At 49.9% G+C, this 15,794-nt stretch overlaps 1 protein-coding gene and 1 non-coding gene across 3 annotated transcripts in view; both read left to right on the top strand.

The window, feature by feature from the left end:
• The window catches only part of Bcl7a (BAF chromatin remodeling complex subunit BCL7A), a 32,429-nt gene that overhangs the window by 9,237 nt on the left and 7,398 nt on the right, over positions 1 to 15,794 (top strand). For both annotated transcript variants that reach the window (XM_060382388.1, XM_021631372.2), the window contains 2 exons: positions 2,077 to 2,173; positions 9,723 to 9,890. In XM_060382388.1, coding sequence (XP_060238371.1) covers positions 2,077 to 2,173; positions 9,723 to 9,890 — 265 coding nt within the window. The remainder of the gene's footprint in view (positions 1 to 2,076; positions 2,174 to 9,722; positions 9,891 to 15,794) is intronic.
• On the top strand, positions 6,670 to 6,840 carry LOC132653838 (U1 spliceosomal RNA). Its single transcript, XR_009591680.1, has one exon. It is a non-coding gene; the product is annotated as a U1 spliceosomal RNA (small nuclear RNA).

Here is a 15,794-nt window from a genome sequence, read left to right as displayed (position 1 = left end):
TTAGTATTCTTGAAGGTTTCATTCTTTTCAAATAGGCAAAACAGGTGTCAAAGTTCAAACGTTGCTTTCTTTTTGTGTGTGTGTGTGTTCGTGCGCATAAATGTGGGTTCCAGGGATGCAACTTAAGTCTTCAGGCTTGTTGCCTTTATTGCTGAGCCATCTCACCTGTTCCTGTTATGGAATTAGATATATATGTGTGTGTGTATGTGTGTGTGTGTGTGTGTGTGTGTGTGTGTGTGTGTGTGTGTGTATGTATTTGTTTTGGTTTTTTTGAGACATGGGATTTCTCTGTATAGCAGAGCTCTGGCTGACCTGGACTCGCTTTGTAGACCAGGCTGGACTCAAACTCATAGAGATGCACCTGCCTCTACCTCCCCAGTGCTGGGATTAAAGGTGAGCGCCACCGTGCCTGGCCATTATTTTGTATTTTTTGAGACAGGGTCTTGCAGTATAGCCCAGGCTGGTCTCAAATTCACACTTCTGCCTCTGCCAGGCTATTATGGGATGGAGTATGCTCTCTGAGAGAGTGGATTTTGCTTTGAGGGTGTAGCCCAGTGGTAGAATGTTTGCCGAGCATGTATGATGCTGTGTTCTTTAAACCACAGGATGCTAGGTTTAGGGTGCCTGCAGCGGCTCAGTAGTAAAGGCATTTGCCACCAAGCCTGATGACCTGAGTGTGATACCTGGAGCCCACGAGGTAGAATAAGAGAACTGACTCCTAAAAGTTTCCTCTGACCTTCACATGTGCACTGTGCCTCCACACACAAGTAAAATAAATATAATTTAAGAATCAGTAATTCCATACCATTTTCGTCAGTGCCCGCAAGCAGGCACGCCTCGTGCCGCTGCGGATACGCACCCTGCCTCTGTGGATTTGTACCTTCTTTAAGTACCTTAAAAGGAAATGACTGATTTCTCAAATGCACGAGTGTTTTCTCTGCGTGTATGTATGTCCACCCCGTGCATGCAGCTCTGTTTCCCCCAGAAGCCAGGAGAGGGCATCGGATCTCTTAGAACTAGAGTTGCAGATGGTTTGGGAGCCACTCCATGGATGCTGGGAACTGAACCCAGCTCCTCTGCAGGAACCGCCAGTGTCCTTGGTAGCTGGGCCATCTCTCCGGCCATGTTTAGATAGTAATGCTGCAGCATCTCCTTTATCTCCGTATGCACGCACCCCAGCTTGCGTTTACCTCCCTGCGGGTACCAGCGCACCCTGATTGCCTTTTCCCTTCCGGAGTGCCTCTCCTCACGAGTGCACAATAGGCGCAGTCCCCTCAACACCCCCCCACGGTGGTGGCAGCTGTATGCTCTGCTCCTCTTTGTCTTGGAGATATTGAGGTATTTTAACATGTTCATGCCTCGCAGAGCTTTCTGATTAAAATCCAAAGAGAGCTGCCTTAGTCTCTTTAATTGTTATATCGAACAATCAGACCATCCATGATTTATTTTTGGAACCTTTTTTTTTTTTACCATCACTTAGAGAAACCAACACGATTCCGTTCCCGTGGGGGCTGGGCTGGGGCTCACCGCAGAGCACTGGCCCAGGATGTGTGAGGCCGTAGGTTTGATCCCAGCACCCTAAAAGCACCCTTTCTATTCCCCGCTGCTTCTTTGAGTTTCCATTCTTCCTGATACTTTGAGAAAAGCAGCCCCGAGGGGCTCAAGCTGCTGGAAATGAGTGGCCTGTGTCTGCCACGGCTGAACCCGCTCTTGGTCAGCAGTGACTGTGACAGTGACCTTTCCCCTAATTTCTCTACCTAGAAGAAGAGGGAGTTCCCAGCAGCCAGGGTGCTTGTCTGTCTGCAGGTAACAACCCCACAGACGGGCGAGATTATGTCTTGGAATCCTCCCCTCGGTGAGACTGTTTGATCCCAAGGTGGCAAGGTCCACTTTGTGGGCCACATTGAGATGCAGGCAAAGACAACCTGCCAAGGCTTGGGGCTCTGACTGTTTGACGGGATTAAATATTCATTCCACTCCCCAGGGCGCGCGCGGGCACACACACACACACACACACACACACACGCGCGCGCGCGGACATGACTGACTGGGTTTCCGTTCCATTCTCCTCTCTAGAAAAGCAAGAATAAGAAGAAAGGCAAGGACGAGAAGTGTGGCTCAGAGGTGACCACCCCAGAGAACAGCTCCTCACCAGGGATGGTGGACATGCACGGTGAGCCGTCCCCCTGCCTGGGCCTCGGGAACTCCTAAGCTGTGCTTTTGTTTCTCTAGCAGGTTTGTTCACATTCCAGGCAAAGGGTAGGAGGGCTGGGCAAGACTGCCAGGCCTCTGTGCCAAGGAGGAGCTCTTCAGAGAAGACGGTTCTTTCCCTGGTACACCTAGCCAAGAAACAAAACAGACGCATAAAAATGACACCCTCTCCTCACCCAGAGGCAGTCTCACAGGAGAGGATCCCAGCAACCCTACGAACCCAGGAAGATTTGGGGGTGTACCACACCAGACCCACCAGTGTATTTTCCATTCTTCATTTTTGCTTTGCTCCTGGGAAACTGCAGAATGGATTTCTGAGTGGTTCATGCTCATCGTAGGAACCTGGGCTCCACCCTCTTGTGACAGCCTTAGCATCCATCCTCAGAAGTAACTTGCGCCCCATCCATCAGGGTGTGCATGGGGCCACATGGTAGCCAGCCTCCTGTCCTCACCTTGTCTGTGTCTCTGTCTCTCCTCCCTTATTATTGAGAGGAAAGGCTCAAATTGCACTCCCGTAGCTCCGTGAAATGTCCATAAAATGCACACAACTTATAGCCAGCCCCGGCCAAAGCACAGGCTGGGCACAGCCTATTCCTTCAGACCTCCCCTCTCTCCTGGTTGCTTTTGTGAAAATGATTTAGCTTTCTGTCACTGTAACAAAGTGTTTTTTTGTTGATGCTGTGCTTTGAAAGAAAAAAGGTTTATTTGGGCTTATGGCATCAGAAGGCTCAGTCCATTCAGCTGATGGCATTGTTTTGGGGGCCTGTGGTAACCTAGCACATCATGGTGGGAACAGCAAGGTAGAGGAAGCTGCAGGCCAAAGAGGAAGAGGAGTGAGCTTTTTGGGGGGATTAGTGCCAATAATCCAAGTACTTGGGAGGTGGAGTCAGAAAGATAAAAGTCTAGGGACAATCTAGGCTGTAGTGAATTCTAGGCCACCCTGGCCTACAAAGTGAAGCAGTGTTTCCAAACCAAGCTGGGGCCAGTAAGACAGGTTTACCTTCAAGGGGACCCCCTGAGTGGCCAGAAGGCCTCCCCCCAGACCCCACCTCCTGAAAGTTTCTACTGACTCCATCCACATCAAGCTGAGGATTTAGCCTTTAACACATGGGCCTTTAAGGACCTTTAATATTCAAACTATAGCAGCTTTTGATATTTGTAAGTCAGAAAACCTGCTTTACTGCTGTTGTCCGAGAAGTCAGGTGTCACAGTGCCAGCAGCAGCTGGCTTAGGCAGGAACAGCTTTCGTCCCTTGGGGGAGACATGGCTGCTCTAGCCCTCCTGGTCACCCATCCTCTCTCCATTGACCCTAGCAGAATCTGCCACTCTTCTCTCTCCTCCCCCTTCTTTTCTCTTTCCTTCCCTCCCTCCTTCTCGTTCCCCCTCTTTAGTTTATTTATTTATTACTTGTTTGTTTTGTTTTTCTTTTTTGAGAACAGTGTCTTAATATTTGGCACTGGCTGGCCTGGAACTCCTACATACACCTACTGGGATTTTCAGGATTATTGTATTGGGATGAAAGCCATGTACTACCACACCTGGATACACTTACCTGTTATATGTACAGGTGACATAGCAAACACGTGGAAGTCACACCTCTTCCCCAAGTCACCAGGCTTGGTGGCAAACACCTTTATCTACTGAGCCATATTGACAGCCCTCTCCTGGGGATTTTGTTGTTGTTGTGTGTGTTTTTGAGACAGTGTTTTGCTGTATACCCCAAACTGGCTTAGAATTCACTATGTAGCCCAGGCGGTCTTCACACTCGTAATTAATGATTTTCCTGTCTCTGCCTCCCAGGTACTGGGTATGCGTCCTGCTTTTGATCTTTCTCTGATGCTTTTACTTTTGAAACGTTTCTATTGCGTGTATTTATTTTGTGTGTGAGGCAGGGAAGCATATGTTTAACACGGTGTCAGAGACACTCGTGGGAGACTTGTGGCTTTCTCCTTCCACCAAGTAGGCTCCGGGGATCAAACACAGGTCATCAAGCTTGATGACAGTCACCTTCACCCACTGAGCTGTCTCAGTGGCCCACATACGTGCTTGTACATTTGACTACTCTAAACCTGTTGTCCAGCGAGGTGGTACGGATCTTGTAGGTCACTTGAAGTCAGAAAGGCAGGTGGCCGGATCAAGTTAGCTGATGCGCTCAGAGAGAGACAGCCCTGCCTCGTCCTGGGAATGCAGAGGGGCAGGTACCCGCACATCTTAGCTAACCAGCTAACCTAGGTTACTATTGCAGTGATAAACACAGTGACCAAAAGCAAGTTGGGGAGAGTTTATTTGGTTTATGCTTCCACATCACAGTTCCTCATCAAAATCAAGACGGGAACTCAAAATAGGTCAGGAACCTGGAGGCAGGAGCTGATGCAGCGGCTGCAGAGGGGTGCTGCTGACTGGCTTGCTCAGCCTGCTCCCTTATAAGACCCGGGACCCCAGCTTAGTGATAGTTCCACAGATAGTGGACTGGATCCTCCCCCACCAATCGCTAATTAAGGAAATTAATTACAGGCTTGCATACAGTCAAATCTTAGGGAGTTGGGGTTCCCTCCTCTCCAATGACTCTAGCCTATGTCTGGTTGATATAAAATTATCCAGCACACCCCATTTACCCAAACTGACCAGACTGGATCCACAGTCTCTGGTGCCTAATCAAGCAGCCCTGTTTCTTACTGACTTGGCTTCAGAAAAACACAGCGGGGGTTTTGCTGCTGGTTAATGAGCAAAGAAACACCCAAGATCCCAGTGAGCGCAGCGCCACAGGTTCCCGCCCTCCAGAGGGAGGCATGACCTGGGTCACATGAGACCCTGTCTCAAAAAGCAAAAACAAACCCTGCAACAACAAAACAAAACTAGGGTTGAGGACATGGTTCTGTGGACAGAGTGCTTATCTGACATGCACAGAGCTCCGACCCTGTAATGTGTAAACTGGCTGTAGCAGGGTCCAGGTCTGTAATACCAGGAGAATCAGAAGTTCAAGGTCATCTTCCACACAAGTCCCAAGTTCAAGCCTAGAGTTTATGAGTCAGACTTCATTTCCTTTTCAGGGTAAGATACGGGATATGGCCTGGTTCCCTGGCATTCTGAAGCAGCCCCCTCTCTGACCTCCCTTTCCCAGGACCTCCCCGCACTGTGTCATCTTGAGTTAGTAATGTAAATGCCAGCCTTCTGGTTGGTTTTAACCTGTAGAATGTGGTGGCAGCGCCCGCTTCGTGAAGTCCTTGTGGGGATTAGATGAGACAGTCTCTGAAGAGCTTGGCATGCCAACAGCTGCATTATGAAGCCATCACAGTGTGCCAAGCGTCTAATGACAAGGTCCATTTCACAGATGAAGGACTAGGGGCAACCAAGCATGAAAGTTTGGGGACAAATGTGGGCCTGGCAAGAGTGTTCCGGAAGGCTGGGGAAGGGGCACGGCAGGAGCTGAGGGGTCACCGGAGCTGGGGTCTTGTGGTCCACAGCTTCAGCCGTGTCAGCTGAGGATCACAGTTCCCAGGCTGGGTCCCAGCATCTGCCTCCGCAGGCGTTAATGCTCACTGTCATTTATTAACCGAATTTGCACTGCACGGGCATTTGGGTCTTGACCTAGGAAAATGTAGACTCTCTTGAAGGTAAATGAAGAGAGTGCATATTTTCGAAGTCAAGAATTCACAAGAGGATGCTCTTATGTAACCAGCATTCTAGAGTACAGTCAGATGAGATCAGCTGGCGCTTGTGACTGGTGCTCTCAACTAGGGGTTGAGGGTTGCTGCACGTAGGCAAGGAGACACACACCTGTAACCCGAGCACTGGGGAGATAGAGCGAGGATGATCGGGAGTTCAGAGTCATCCTTAGTGCTGTAACAAGTTGGATACCAACATGAGCTGTCTTATACAAACAACCCCCCCCCCCACACACACACACAACAGATAGCTCTGACGGATCAGTTATCCTCACCTCTACAAATTTTGGTAGCAATACCAGGTAGGTAGGTGCCCATCCGGAAGTGCTGATAAAATGCAGTGTTAGGACATGTTTGTCCCTCTGTAATCCCCAGCTACTCAGAAGCTGAAGCCAGAGGATTGCTTGAGACTGTAAGTTTGGGGCTAGCTTGGACCACATGACAAGACTTTGTTTTCAGAACACAGTGGGGAAAATGTGAATGATTTTCTCAGCGTGTGGCACAGAGTTAGCTACCTAGAGCTCTGGGAGTGCCTCTGCCCTCCTCGCTTTGACAAGGTCCCACGTGTAGCATCGCCCAGATTACAGTGCTGTGCATTTTGTTTGAGGCGGTGTGAAGCATGCAGACTTCTCAGCACGAAGTCCTGGCTGGCCTGAACTCACCAAGACCTCCAGTTCGCACCCACCCTCCAGGCTCTGATTGTGAGCTCCATTGCTCGGATTGTGAGCATGAGCTGCGGTGCCATTTCTGAGGGGTCACCGCTTGGGTGACTTTGGTCTAAAATGACTGTGTCCTACTTACCCGGCAGAACAGAAACCGTGATCAGAAGGTGGTTTCCAAGGGTGGGCTTCCTCCATTGCACGAGGGATGTGCCGATTCACGTATCATGCCTGTGATTCTCCCAGATGTGGGAAACTCCACTGTGATTTGTGGTAGCTGGGGACTGCGTTCATGCTTTCCTCTACAAAAATAAAATAAAATAACTGTACCCAGGAAGAGGGCTCCAGACAAGGGGAGGTGTACCCTGGGCCCCAGAGCTGCCTTCGCCTTAACTGTTAGAGCCCCTGCCCCATGACCTCTCACTTCTTCATTGCACAGTGTGGCCAGCCCCATCAACTCCCGCTTCCTATTGTCAACAATAGGCCATGTTTGCCGCGTGGTTTTTAACATGCCACTTGAGATTGACATTTCATTTGCATAAAGAACACACGTCTCAGGTGTGAAGCTGGTGGCGCCCTATCACTCGTCCGAAGCGGAGCTAAAGTACATTTCCCCCCCTATCTTTGCTTAATCTGTACCTACCCGTTTCGGCATACACTGCCGACAAAGGATGGCCTTCCCCCAGACCCGCTGTGCCATTATCTCTCCTAACAAAATTAACAATGATTCCTTAGTAACTTTAAGAATCCAGACCATGGCCGGGCGTGGTGGCACACACTGTAATCCCAGCACTTGGGGAGGCAAAGGCAGGTGGACCTCTGTGAATCTGAGGCCAGCCTGGTCAAAGTCAGTCCAGGACAGCCAGGGCTACACAGAAAAACCCTAGCTCAAAAAAAAAAAAGGAAAAAATCTAGACCATATGCAAATTCTCCAATTATTCCAAAATGTGTTATAGCTGGCACTTTCCAAATTAGATCGAAATAATTCCCACTCATCATATTTACTGGTTGGAGCCCTTACATTTCTTAATCTATAATAAGGTTTTCTATTTCTTCCTTTATTATTTTGTCATGATGGGGATGGAACCCATGGTCAGGTCATGTTCTTCCATGAGCCACATCCTAGTCCTCTTTAAAACTGACTTCTGGGCCAGAGGAATGGCTCAGTGGGTAAAGGCACTTTCGGGTAAAGCCTGAAGACCCAAGGTTGGATTCCTGGAAAATTCGTAAATGACAGACTGTTCTCTGGCCTCCACACAGGTGTGTGCCCTTGCACACAAAATGTATACACCCAAAAATAAATAAGTACATAAACACTTCCTGTTTGTTTGTTTTTGAGACAGGTTCTCACTAGTCAGGCAGCCGTGGTTGGCCTGGTCCTCACAAGAGATCCATCTGCCTTCTGTCTTTTGAGTGCCAGGACTAAAGGCATCGCCACTGAGTCTGATCAAAAGCAATAATTTCTAAAGTTATTGGTGGGGTGAGGGTGGGGCTAGGGTGATGGCTCTGGTTAAGAACTCGATGTTCTTCCAGAAGACCCAAGGTCAGCTCCCAGCACACATGTCAAGTGTAACTCCAGCCTCTGGGGGTCCAAAGCCTCCAGCGGGCACCTCCACTCACGTACACACAAACCTACCACTTAACTAAAGTAAATCTTACAAGCACTGATTCCCAGGGGTGGAGAGATCAGTGGCTAAAAGCATCTCTCTTGTAGAGGACTGAGGCTATTTATGATCGAAGGCGCCCCGTCAGTTACCTGCAGCTTGAGCTAAAGTACGGTTCTCCACCTATCTTTGCTTAATCTGCACCTGCCCATTTCAGCATACAGAGCCAAAGGGTGACATCAGTCTCCACAGTGAGACAGATGAAGAGGCGAGAGGCAATGGCACTGATGGTTAAGTTGGAGACAACCCTGGGTTCCAGCGTACACTTCCCCTTGGGTGTCCACACACTCACCTGTAAGCTAGGGAGCCTTCCCGTCTCCCATGTGTGTATACATGGTTCGCATAGTACATGCAGACACACACATAAGTAATAAATCAGTTACTCTTACAGAATGATTTCTGGTGCTCTTCCTACCTTGTTTGTCTCTTCATTCATTCATTCATTCATTCATTCATTCATTTATAGACAGGTTCTCCTAGCCCTGGCCGGCCTGGAACTCACAGAGCCTGCCTTTGCCTACCCGGTGCTGGCATTAAATGTGTGGCTCTCCCTTTTATTGTGGACCAATAGGAAGCCAGTCTGGGGTTTATGGAAATGAGGTGGAGTGTTGTAGCAATAGTACTTCATGACCAGAAGCACAAAACACCCGCTTTTCTCCACCCAGAATTGGGTCTCATAGGAGCCCAAAGGTTTGTTTGTCTTTAATCTGGGCATGGTGGAACACACCTTTAAGCCCAGCATTTGGGGGGAGGCGGAGGCAGTTTGAGGCCAGCCTGCTCTACATAGCAAGTTCCAGAGCAGTAGGGCTACATAGTGCAACCATGTCTACAAAAAAGATTTACGTATTTTTATTTCATGTTTGCCAGGAGAGGGTCAGAGCTCCTGGGACAGGAGTTTCAAATAATTGTAAGCCTCCATGTGGGTGCTGGGAGCCAAACGTGCATTCTCTGGAAGAGCAACAAGTGTTCTTCATTGCTGAGCCAGACCTCTAGTCCTGCGTATCCTTTTTTTCTTTTTTCTTTTTTTTTTTTGTTAACCCACTGAATCCAATTTGTGCTGCTCATATGCTCTCATATACTGGGTTTGGCCCAGTCCACTAAGCATGGTCAGCCTAACAAAGGCCAAACCCTTAAAGAAGCCGAACTCTTTCCCAAGAGTCAATAGCCCCTCCTCCTTGAATGCTGAAGTGTTGACTGGCTTGATCCTTAAGCAGCCAATGAGCTGAGCAGCTGTCCACCATTGTTTTTGCCCTGATCCTTCTCGGTTCTAACTCCTACCAGTCTTTCTGCTGCCATTTCTGCCCTGGTGGGAGGGGGGCCAGACACAGGGACCTCCTTAGTTAGCCAGGCGTTGTGGGGGAGGTGTTAAGAGGAGGTAATCAGACTAGGTCTGAGAATACCTTGTTTCACAGGCTGAGACCAAAGGCATTGAGGCATAGGAAAGCTGCCCCCTCCCGCCACACAGACGTCATACACACTCTCAGCAGCTACGGGATGTCAACCTGTGCTCTCTTCCTGTGCAGATGATAACAGCAACCAGAGCTCCATAGCAGACGCCTCTCCCATCAAACAGGAGAACAGCAGCAACTCCAGCCCTGCGCCAGAGCCCAACGCACCTGTGCCCAGTGATGGCACCGAAGCCAAGGCTGACGAGGCACAGGCCGATGGAAAAGAGCACGCTGGAGCTGAAGGTACTTATTCTGAGAGACAGCACTGAGGCGCCGCTTCACAGCCAGACAAGCCACAGGTGTTTCAAGAGAGCTTTGCCATGTGCCAAGCCAGACCATGACTGTAGGACTATAGAAGAGAAGTGCGGCCTGGTTTAGAGCCGAGAGAGAGAGAGAGAGAGAGAGAGAGAGAGAGATATCAGATAATTGGGCTGGGTTCGATCCCAGGACCCCATAATCTGAGAATATGGCACATGCCTGTGGTTCTAGCACTTGGGAGGATAGAGGCAGGAGGATCAGGAGTTTGGGGCCAACCTGGGTTTGCATGAGATCATATTGAACAACAATAACAAAACAGTTGGATCTGGTAGTGCAGGAAAAAAAAAATCATCCCATCGTGGTAGCGCAGGAAAAAAAAAAATCAGTGCACACCATTAATCCTAGCACTTCAGAGGCAGAGACAGGCAAATCTCTGAGTTTGAGGACAGCCAGGACTACACAAAGAAACCCTGTCTTTAAAAACTGAAAAAACAAAACAACAAAAAAAATCATAGGATTAGGAAAGGGAATAAAAGTGTTGTTGAATTATGAAGGTGATTAAGAGAGGTTTCCTTGTGGTGACATAAAGCATGTGAAGGTGGAGTTAGGCAAGTAAACAAGCCAGAGGGGCCGGCGGGCTGTCTAGGAGAACATTGTCTGTAGATGAGCAGGAGGTCCTGAGGCAGAGGCAAAGTTAGCGTGGCAACCAAGCGAAGTAATGGACTGGGAAAGAAAGCTAGAGTCAGAGAGGGTGCTCTGCTTCACATGCGGTGGTCTTACAAAATCATAGCCCCTGGCCTCCTGTGGGCAGTGAGACAGGCAGGGGCTGACATCGCCTGAAGAGTTGAGAAACGATGATGTAATGCTTAGAGTGGAGGTGGCAACACCGTCATGAGTCTGAAGCCGTTGTCTGTCGGAGCGTGTGGTGGCTAGGCCAGTGCAGGAGCAGAAGAGGTACCACCAGGACTGATCAAAGGGTGTGGCGGCAGAGAGCTGTAATCCCAGTCCAGTGGAGGATGGCACGAGGTGGCCAGTTTGAGGCCAGCCTGGGCTACAGAATTCTGAGCTGTAGAACAAAACAAAGAAACTTGGAGAGCTGGTTCAGCAGTGAAGAGCATTGGTTGCTCTTACAAAGGACCCAAGTTTGAATCCCACATTAGATAGCTCACAACTGCCTGTAGCTCCAGTTCCAGGGGATACAATCCAGTGCCCTCTTTTGGCCTCCAAGGGCACAGTATGTATGTGGTACACTTACATCTAGTGAAAATGCTTATACATTTAAAATCTAAAAAAAAATAGATAAAAGGCTAAAGATGTATTTCAATTTTAGAACTCTTGCCAGACATGCAAAGACCATAGGTTTAATCCTCATTATCTGTCTCATACACACACACACACACACACACACACACAGGAGGTGGGGGGACGGACACTGGGGATATAGTTCAGTTGGGAGAGTGCTTGCCTAACATGCAAGAAGCCATGGATTCTATCCCCAGTACCTTTTAACTGGGTGTGCTGGTGGTGCCTACCTGTAACCCTACCACTTGAAAGATGGCAGTAGGAGGGCCAGAAAGAAGTTCAGAGTCACCATTGGTCACGTACTGAGTTCAAGGTTAACCTGGAGAAGCGCTATTTCTTTGAAGAAGAGATTTTTTTTTTCCCCACATTGTTTTCCACTTGACTCATCCATGTTGTTGCCTAGGCCAGGGGACTTCTGAGGTCATGGTCATGGTAAAGAGAGCCTGGAGGCCTTGGGAAGCCTTCTTGGTAGTTTTGCCGTCTGACCCAGACTTAAAGGATGAATTGATGTTACAGAAGGGCAGCTAGTCCAGTCAGAGGGACCAAGTTCCCAAGAGATGTGACGGGAGCAGAGTGCGGAAAGTTGGAGTGACAGACTGGCCATAGAGCCGTGTGTGAGGGAGCCCGTGAGAGAGTGCGGAGCAGAGGCTGGAAGCAGGAATTTAGAAGGCCCACCTGACCAGGAGGGTGGGCTGGGGAATATGCAGACCAGGCTTCTGCTGGAGGAGTCCTGAGGGCAAGAGGCCTGTGTGCGAGGTTGGCCCTTGGGTAGGGAAGAAGTGGATGTGTGGGTCGGTAGACAGAGGGCCTCAGCTAGGTTTTTATTGTGATCAAACACCGTGACCAAAAACAGCTTTGGGAGGAAAGAGTCTCAGTTCCGTCCCATAGTCTGTCGTCAAAGGAAATGAGGGCAGGAACCTGGAGGGAGGACCTGCAGCGGAAGCCATGGAGGGGTGCTGCTTACCGGCTTGCTCTTCAGCAACTCAGCCCACTTTCTTACAGCACCCAGAACCACCTGAGCAGAGGTGGCGCTGCCCACAGCCGGCAGGGCCTCCTACCGATTCAGGAAATGCCCTACAGCGTGTCCACAGGCCATTCTAATGGGGGCATCTTCTCAATTAAGTTTCCTTCTTCCCAGATAACTCTAGCTTGCATCGAGCTGACATATAAACTCACCAGCAGTGCCAGGTGGTGGATGCACACATCTTTAATCCCAGCACTTGTGAGACAGAGGTAGGCGGATCTCTGTGAGTTAGAGGCCAGCCTGGTCTACAGAGAGAGTTCCAGGACAGCCAGGGCTACACAGAGAAACCCTGTCTCGAAAAACAAAACAAAAACCCAAACCTCCAGCATACAGGCAGTGGTTTAGATGTTAGGATGTAGAAGGGAGTGAGTCTCTTCCACCCCAGGTCTCCTGTGGCTGCATTCGTCCCCGCCACGAAGCAACAGCGTAGCTTGCCTACCATGCATGAGGCCTTGAATCCCACACCCTACACACGCACGCACACACACACACACACACACAAATGTGTCGGTCCTGCTGGCTTTCCCTCCAAGGAGATCGCGGATAACACGACTCTGCTGGAGCAAGGGTTCCGAGCCTCAGCACTGTTGGCTTTGGAGACTGAGGAATTCTTTGCTGTGGGGCTGTTCCGCATGTTTAGGATGCTACAGAGCTCCCTGATTTCTACCAGTAGCTCCCTGCCCCCTAGTATGGCACACACAACACAAAAGGAAGTTTCCTGGTCATTTCCCTGGTGGCTTTGCTAAAGCCCTCTGCCATTTACCTCTGTGGGCACGACCTCTCATCTCACCTTGGGGGGCCCTTCCAGTCAGGGCATGCCCGCTAGGCTTCCCAGCATCTTGCTGGTTAGATGCTTTAGGCAGAGGTGGAGGGGCTGGGCTGGGCCACGGCCACAGCTGACCTGCAGTTCCCTGCCGATGGCCCTAGACCGGCAGCATCGACTCCCCTGCACCCACCAGCTTTCTTGTTTTTAAAATGGGACAGATAAAAGTGGTTTCCTTTCTCAGGTTGTAGCAAGGAATGAAGGAAGTGGAGATATCTGCAAAGAGCTCGGCAGAATTCTGGGGTGGAGGAAGGAGCTGGAGAGCCTTGGAGAGCCCCCTCATTCCCCCTCTGTTGGGGGAGTTGTTCTGAGGTTGCTGGGGCAGCTGTGGTCATGTCTGGATCCACCTCAGCTCCTTTCCTACCCTGCCGTCCGGCGATGGCCCTATTTCCCACGTATTTCGCATCTGGGTCCTCTTTCCCAGTTTCGGCTTAGCTGTAAGAGTTAATTGTGGTGAGGCTCTGTAGCGGCCATCTTCTCTCCCCCCACACCCCTGCTGCTCCAGAAGCTGTATAGCCCAGATGGGAATCCTGCCAGAGTCTCCCACTCATCTCAGACCTCTGGGCTTGTACCCACCTGGCCCAGCTCCCCATGAGAGGGTACAGCACAGGACCCATGTGTCCTCCCCACAGGTGGGCAAACTGGGACGGGGTGTGTCGGCCACCAGCTGCTGACCTTGCTTTGAACTTGTTTACTGCTGTGTGAGCTCAGGGAATGACATAATGGCCAAGCTCCCTGGACTAAATTTAGGCCCCGGGAAAATAATTTCCCCTGGGTGAGTTCCAGAAGCACCAGGACGCTCAGAGAACAGCCTGCTGTCCTGAGCCCTGGCACGCTGCGAGCTGCACCACTGGCTCCCTCTGAGCCCGCAGGCCCGGCTCTCAAGGAAGCCTCGAGCCTGGGCATGCCTCTGCCAGCAAGCGGGCAGCGTGGATCTCTAAATCTCTGGTGACTTGGATGTCTTGGGAGCAGCAAGGCCTCCTCCCCCTCCATCTGCAGAGCTCAGTGCATGCAGAAAACAAACTGTGGTCACAGAGGCAAAGACACCGATAAGGCAGACTTTTTAGGTCAGTCAAAAATGTGTTTTGTTAAAGCTAACAAACAGATTATGAAGTAGAATACAAAATTAATGTGGATTTTTTTTCTTCCTTTCTTTCTAAGCAGAGTATCGTGTAGCAGCAAGGGCTAGTCTTGAACTTCTGACCTCTATCCCCCACACCCACATGCTTTTTTTTAGACAAGGCCTTACTATGTAGTGCTGCTGGCTGAGAACTCATGGAGATCCTGAGTGCCACTGTGCCTGGCCCTATAGCTTTTCCTGTTTAAGAACACTTTTGTGTGTGAGTGTTCTGCCTGTAAGTGTGTGTACACATGGTTACGGCTGGTGCTCCCAGAAGTCAGAAGAACTGACATTACTGGTGATTTCCAGCCACAGCATGGGTGCTGGGAATCCAGCCCAGGTCTTCGGAACCATTTCCCCGGCCCCAGCTTCTCCTTTCTAGTAGCATGAAATCCAGGCCCCAGGCCTGGTGTTGCTCACCTATAATCCCAGTACCCAAGAAGCTAAAGCAGGAAGATCACGGATCTGAGGCGAGCCGGGGCTTCATGGCTTCATAGCTTCATTGTAAAAACCCATCTCCAAAAAGAGACAAACAAGCAAAACAGAAAGTCACATGAAACAAATCATTTTGGGGGTGGTAAAGCTCAGCTACAGGTACCATGCTTAGTCTGCGAGAAAACCTGGGCTCAACCCAGGACCCCAAAGAAAAAAAGATTGGTTCACTTAGAATGAACCATTTCTAGGTGAAAAACAGTTCACTGGCATCTAGAGTGTTCTGTCACCTGTCTAGTTCCAGCACGTCTTCCTCAGTCCACAGAGAAACTGCATAATCCCTCTCCGTGCCTTACTTCAGCGTTCCTGTGCAGTGCAGTGCAGTGCAGTGCAGTGCGTGCGTGCGTGCTTGGGTTTTGACCTGTTGTGGACATTTCTCATGAAGAACAACGTGTGCCCTTCCTGCCACCCTGGCGAGTCTGGGTCTCTGTTGTTTCTGGTGCTGAGTTGTGGAATCCAGGCGAGCCGGCCGTTGAGCCTCTGAGCCAGTCTCCTGTCTCTACCTCCCATAGCATAGGAATGCTGGGATTGCAGAGGCCTGCCACCACGTTCTGATTTTTACACGGGTTCTGGGGAACAAATCTTGGTTTTTAGATTTGTGTGGCTAGAACTTTCACCCCCTGAGCCATCTCGCCGGTCTTTCTTTGTTCCCTTTTATGACTGGGTAATAATGCACTGTCAAGAAAGACCATGTTTTATTTCTGTTTGGCTCTTCCCATCGTTGTAGTCACCTTTGTGAATGGTGCCGCTGTGGCATTCATATTCAAGACTCTTTGAGTCCCTGGTTTTCAGTCCTTTTGAAAGTAAAATTTCTGGGTTAGGCCAAGTGTGGTGGCGAATGTGCTGGGGAGGCAGAGGCGGGCAGACCTCTGAATTCAAAGCCAGCCTGGTCTACAGAGTCAGTCTCAGGCCTGCTGGGCTATACACAGAGACCCTGTCTCAGGAAAAAAAAAAAATGTAGGGGCTGGAGAGATTGCTCAGTGGTTCAGAGCACTGTCTGCTCTTCAAGAGGTCCTGAGTTCAATCCCTGACAACCACATGGTGACTCACAACCATCTATACTGGGGTCTGATGCCTCCTTCTGTCATGCAGGTGTACATGCAGATAGAGTGCTCACACATAAAATAC

The sequence above is a fragment of the Meriones unguiculatus genome, chromosome 4, assembly GCF_030254825.1.
Source record: "Meriones unguiculatus strain TT.TT164.6M chromosome 4, Bangor_MerUng_6.1, whole genome shotgun sequence".
Classification (NCBI taxonomy): domain Eukaryota; kingdom Metazoa; phylum Chordata; class Mammalia; order Rodentia; family Muridae; genus Meriones; species Meriones unguiculatus.
This window is presented reverse-complemented; position numbering and strand designations above follow the sequence as displayed.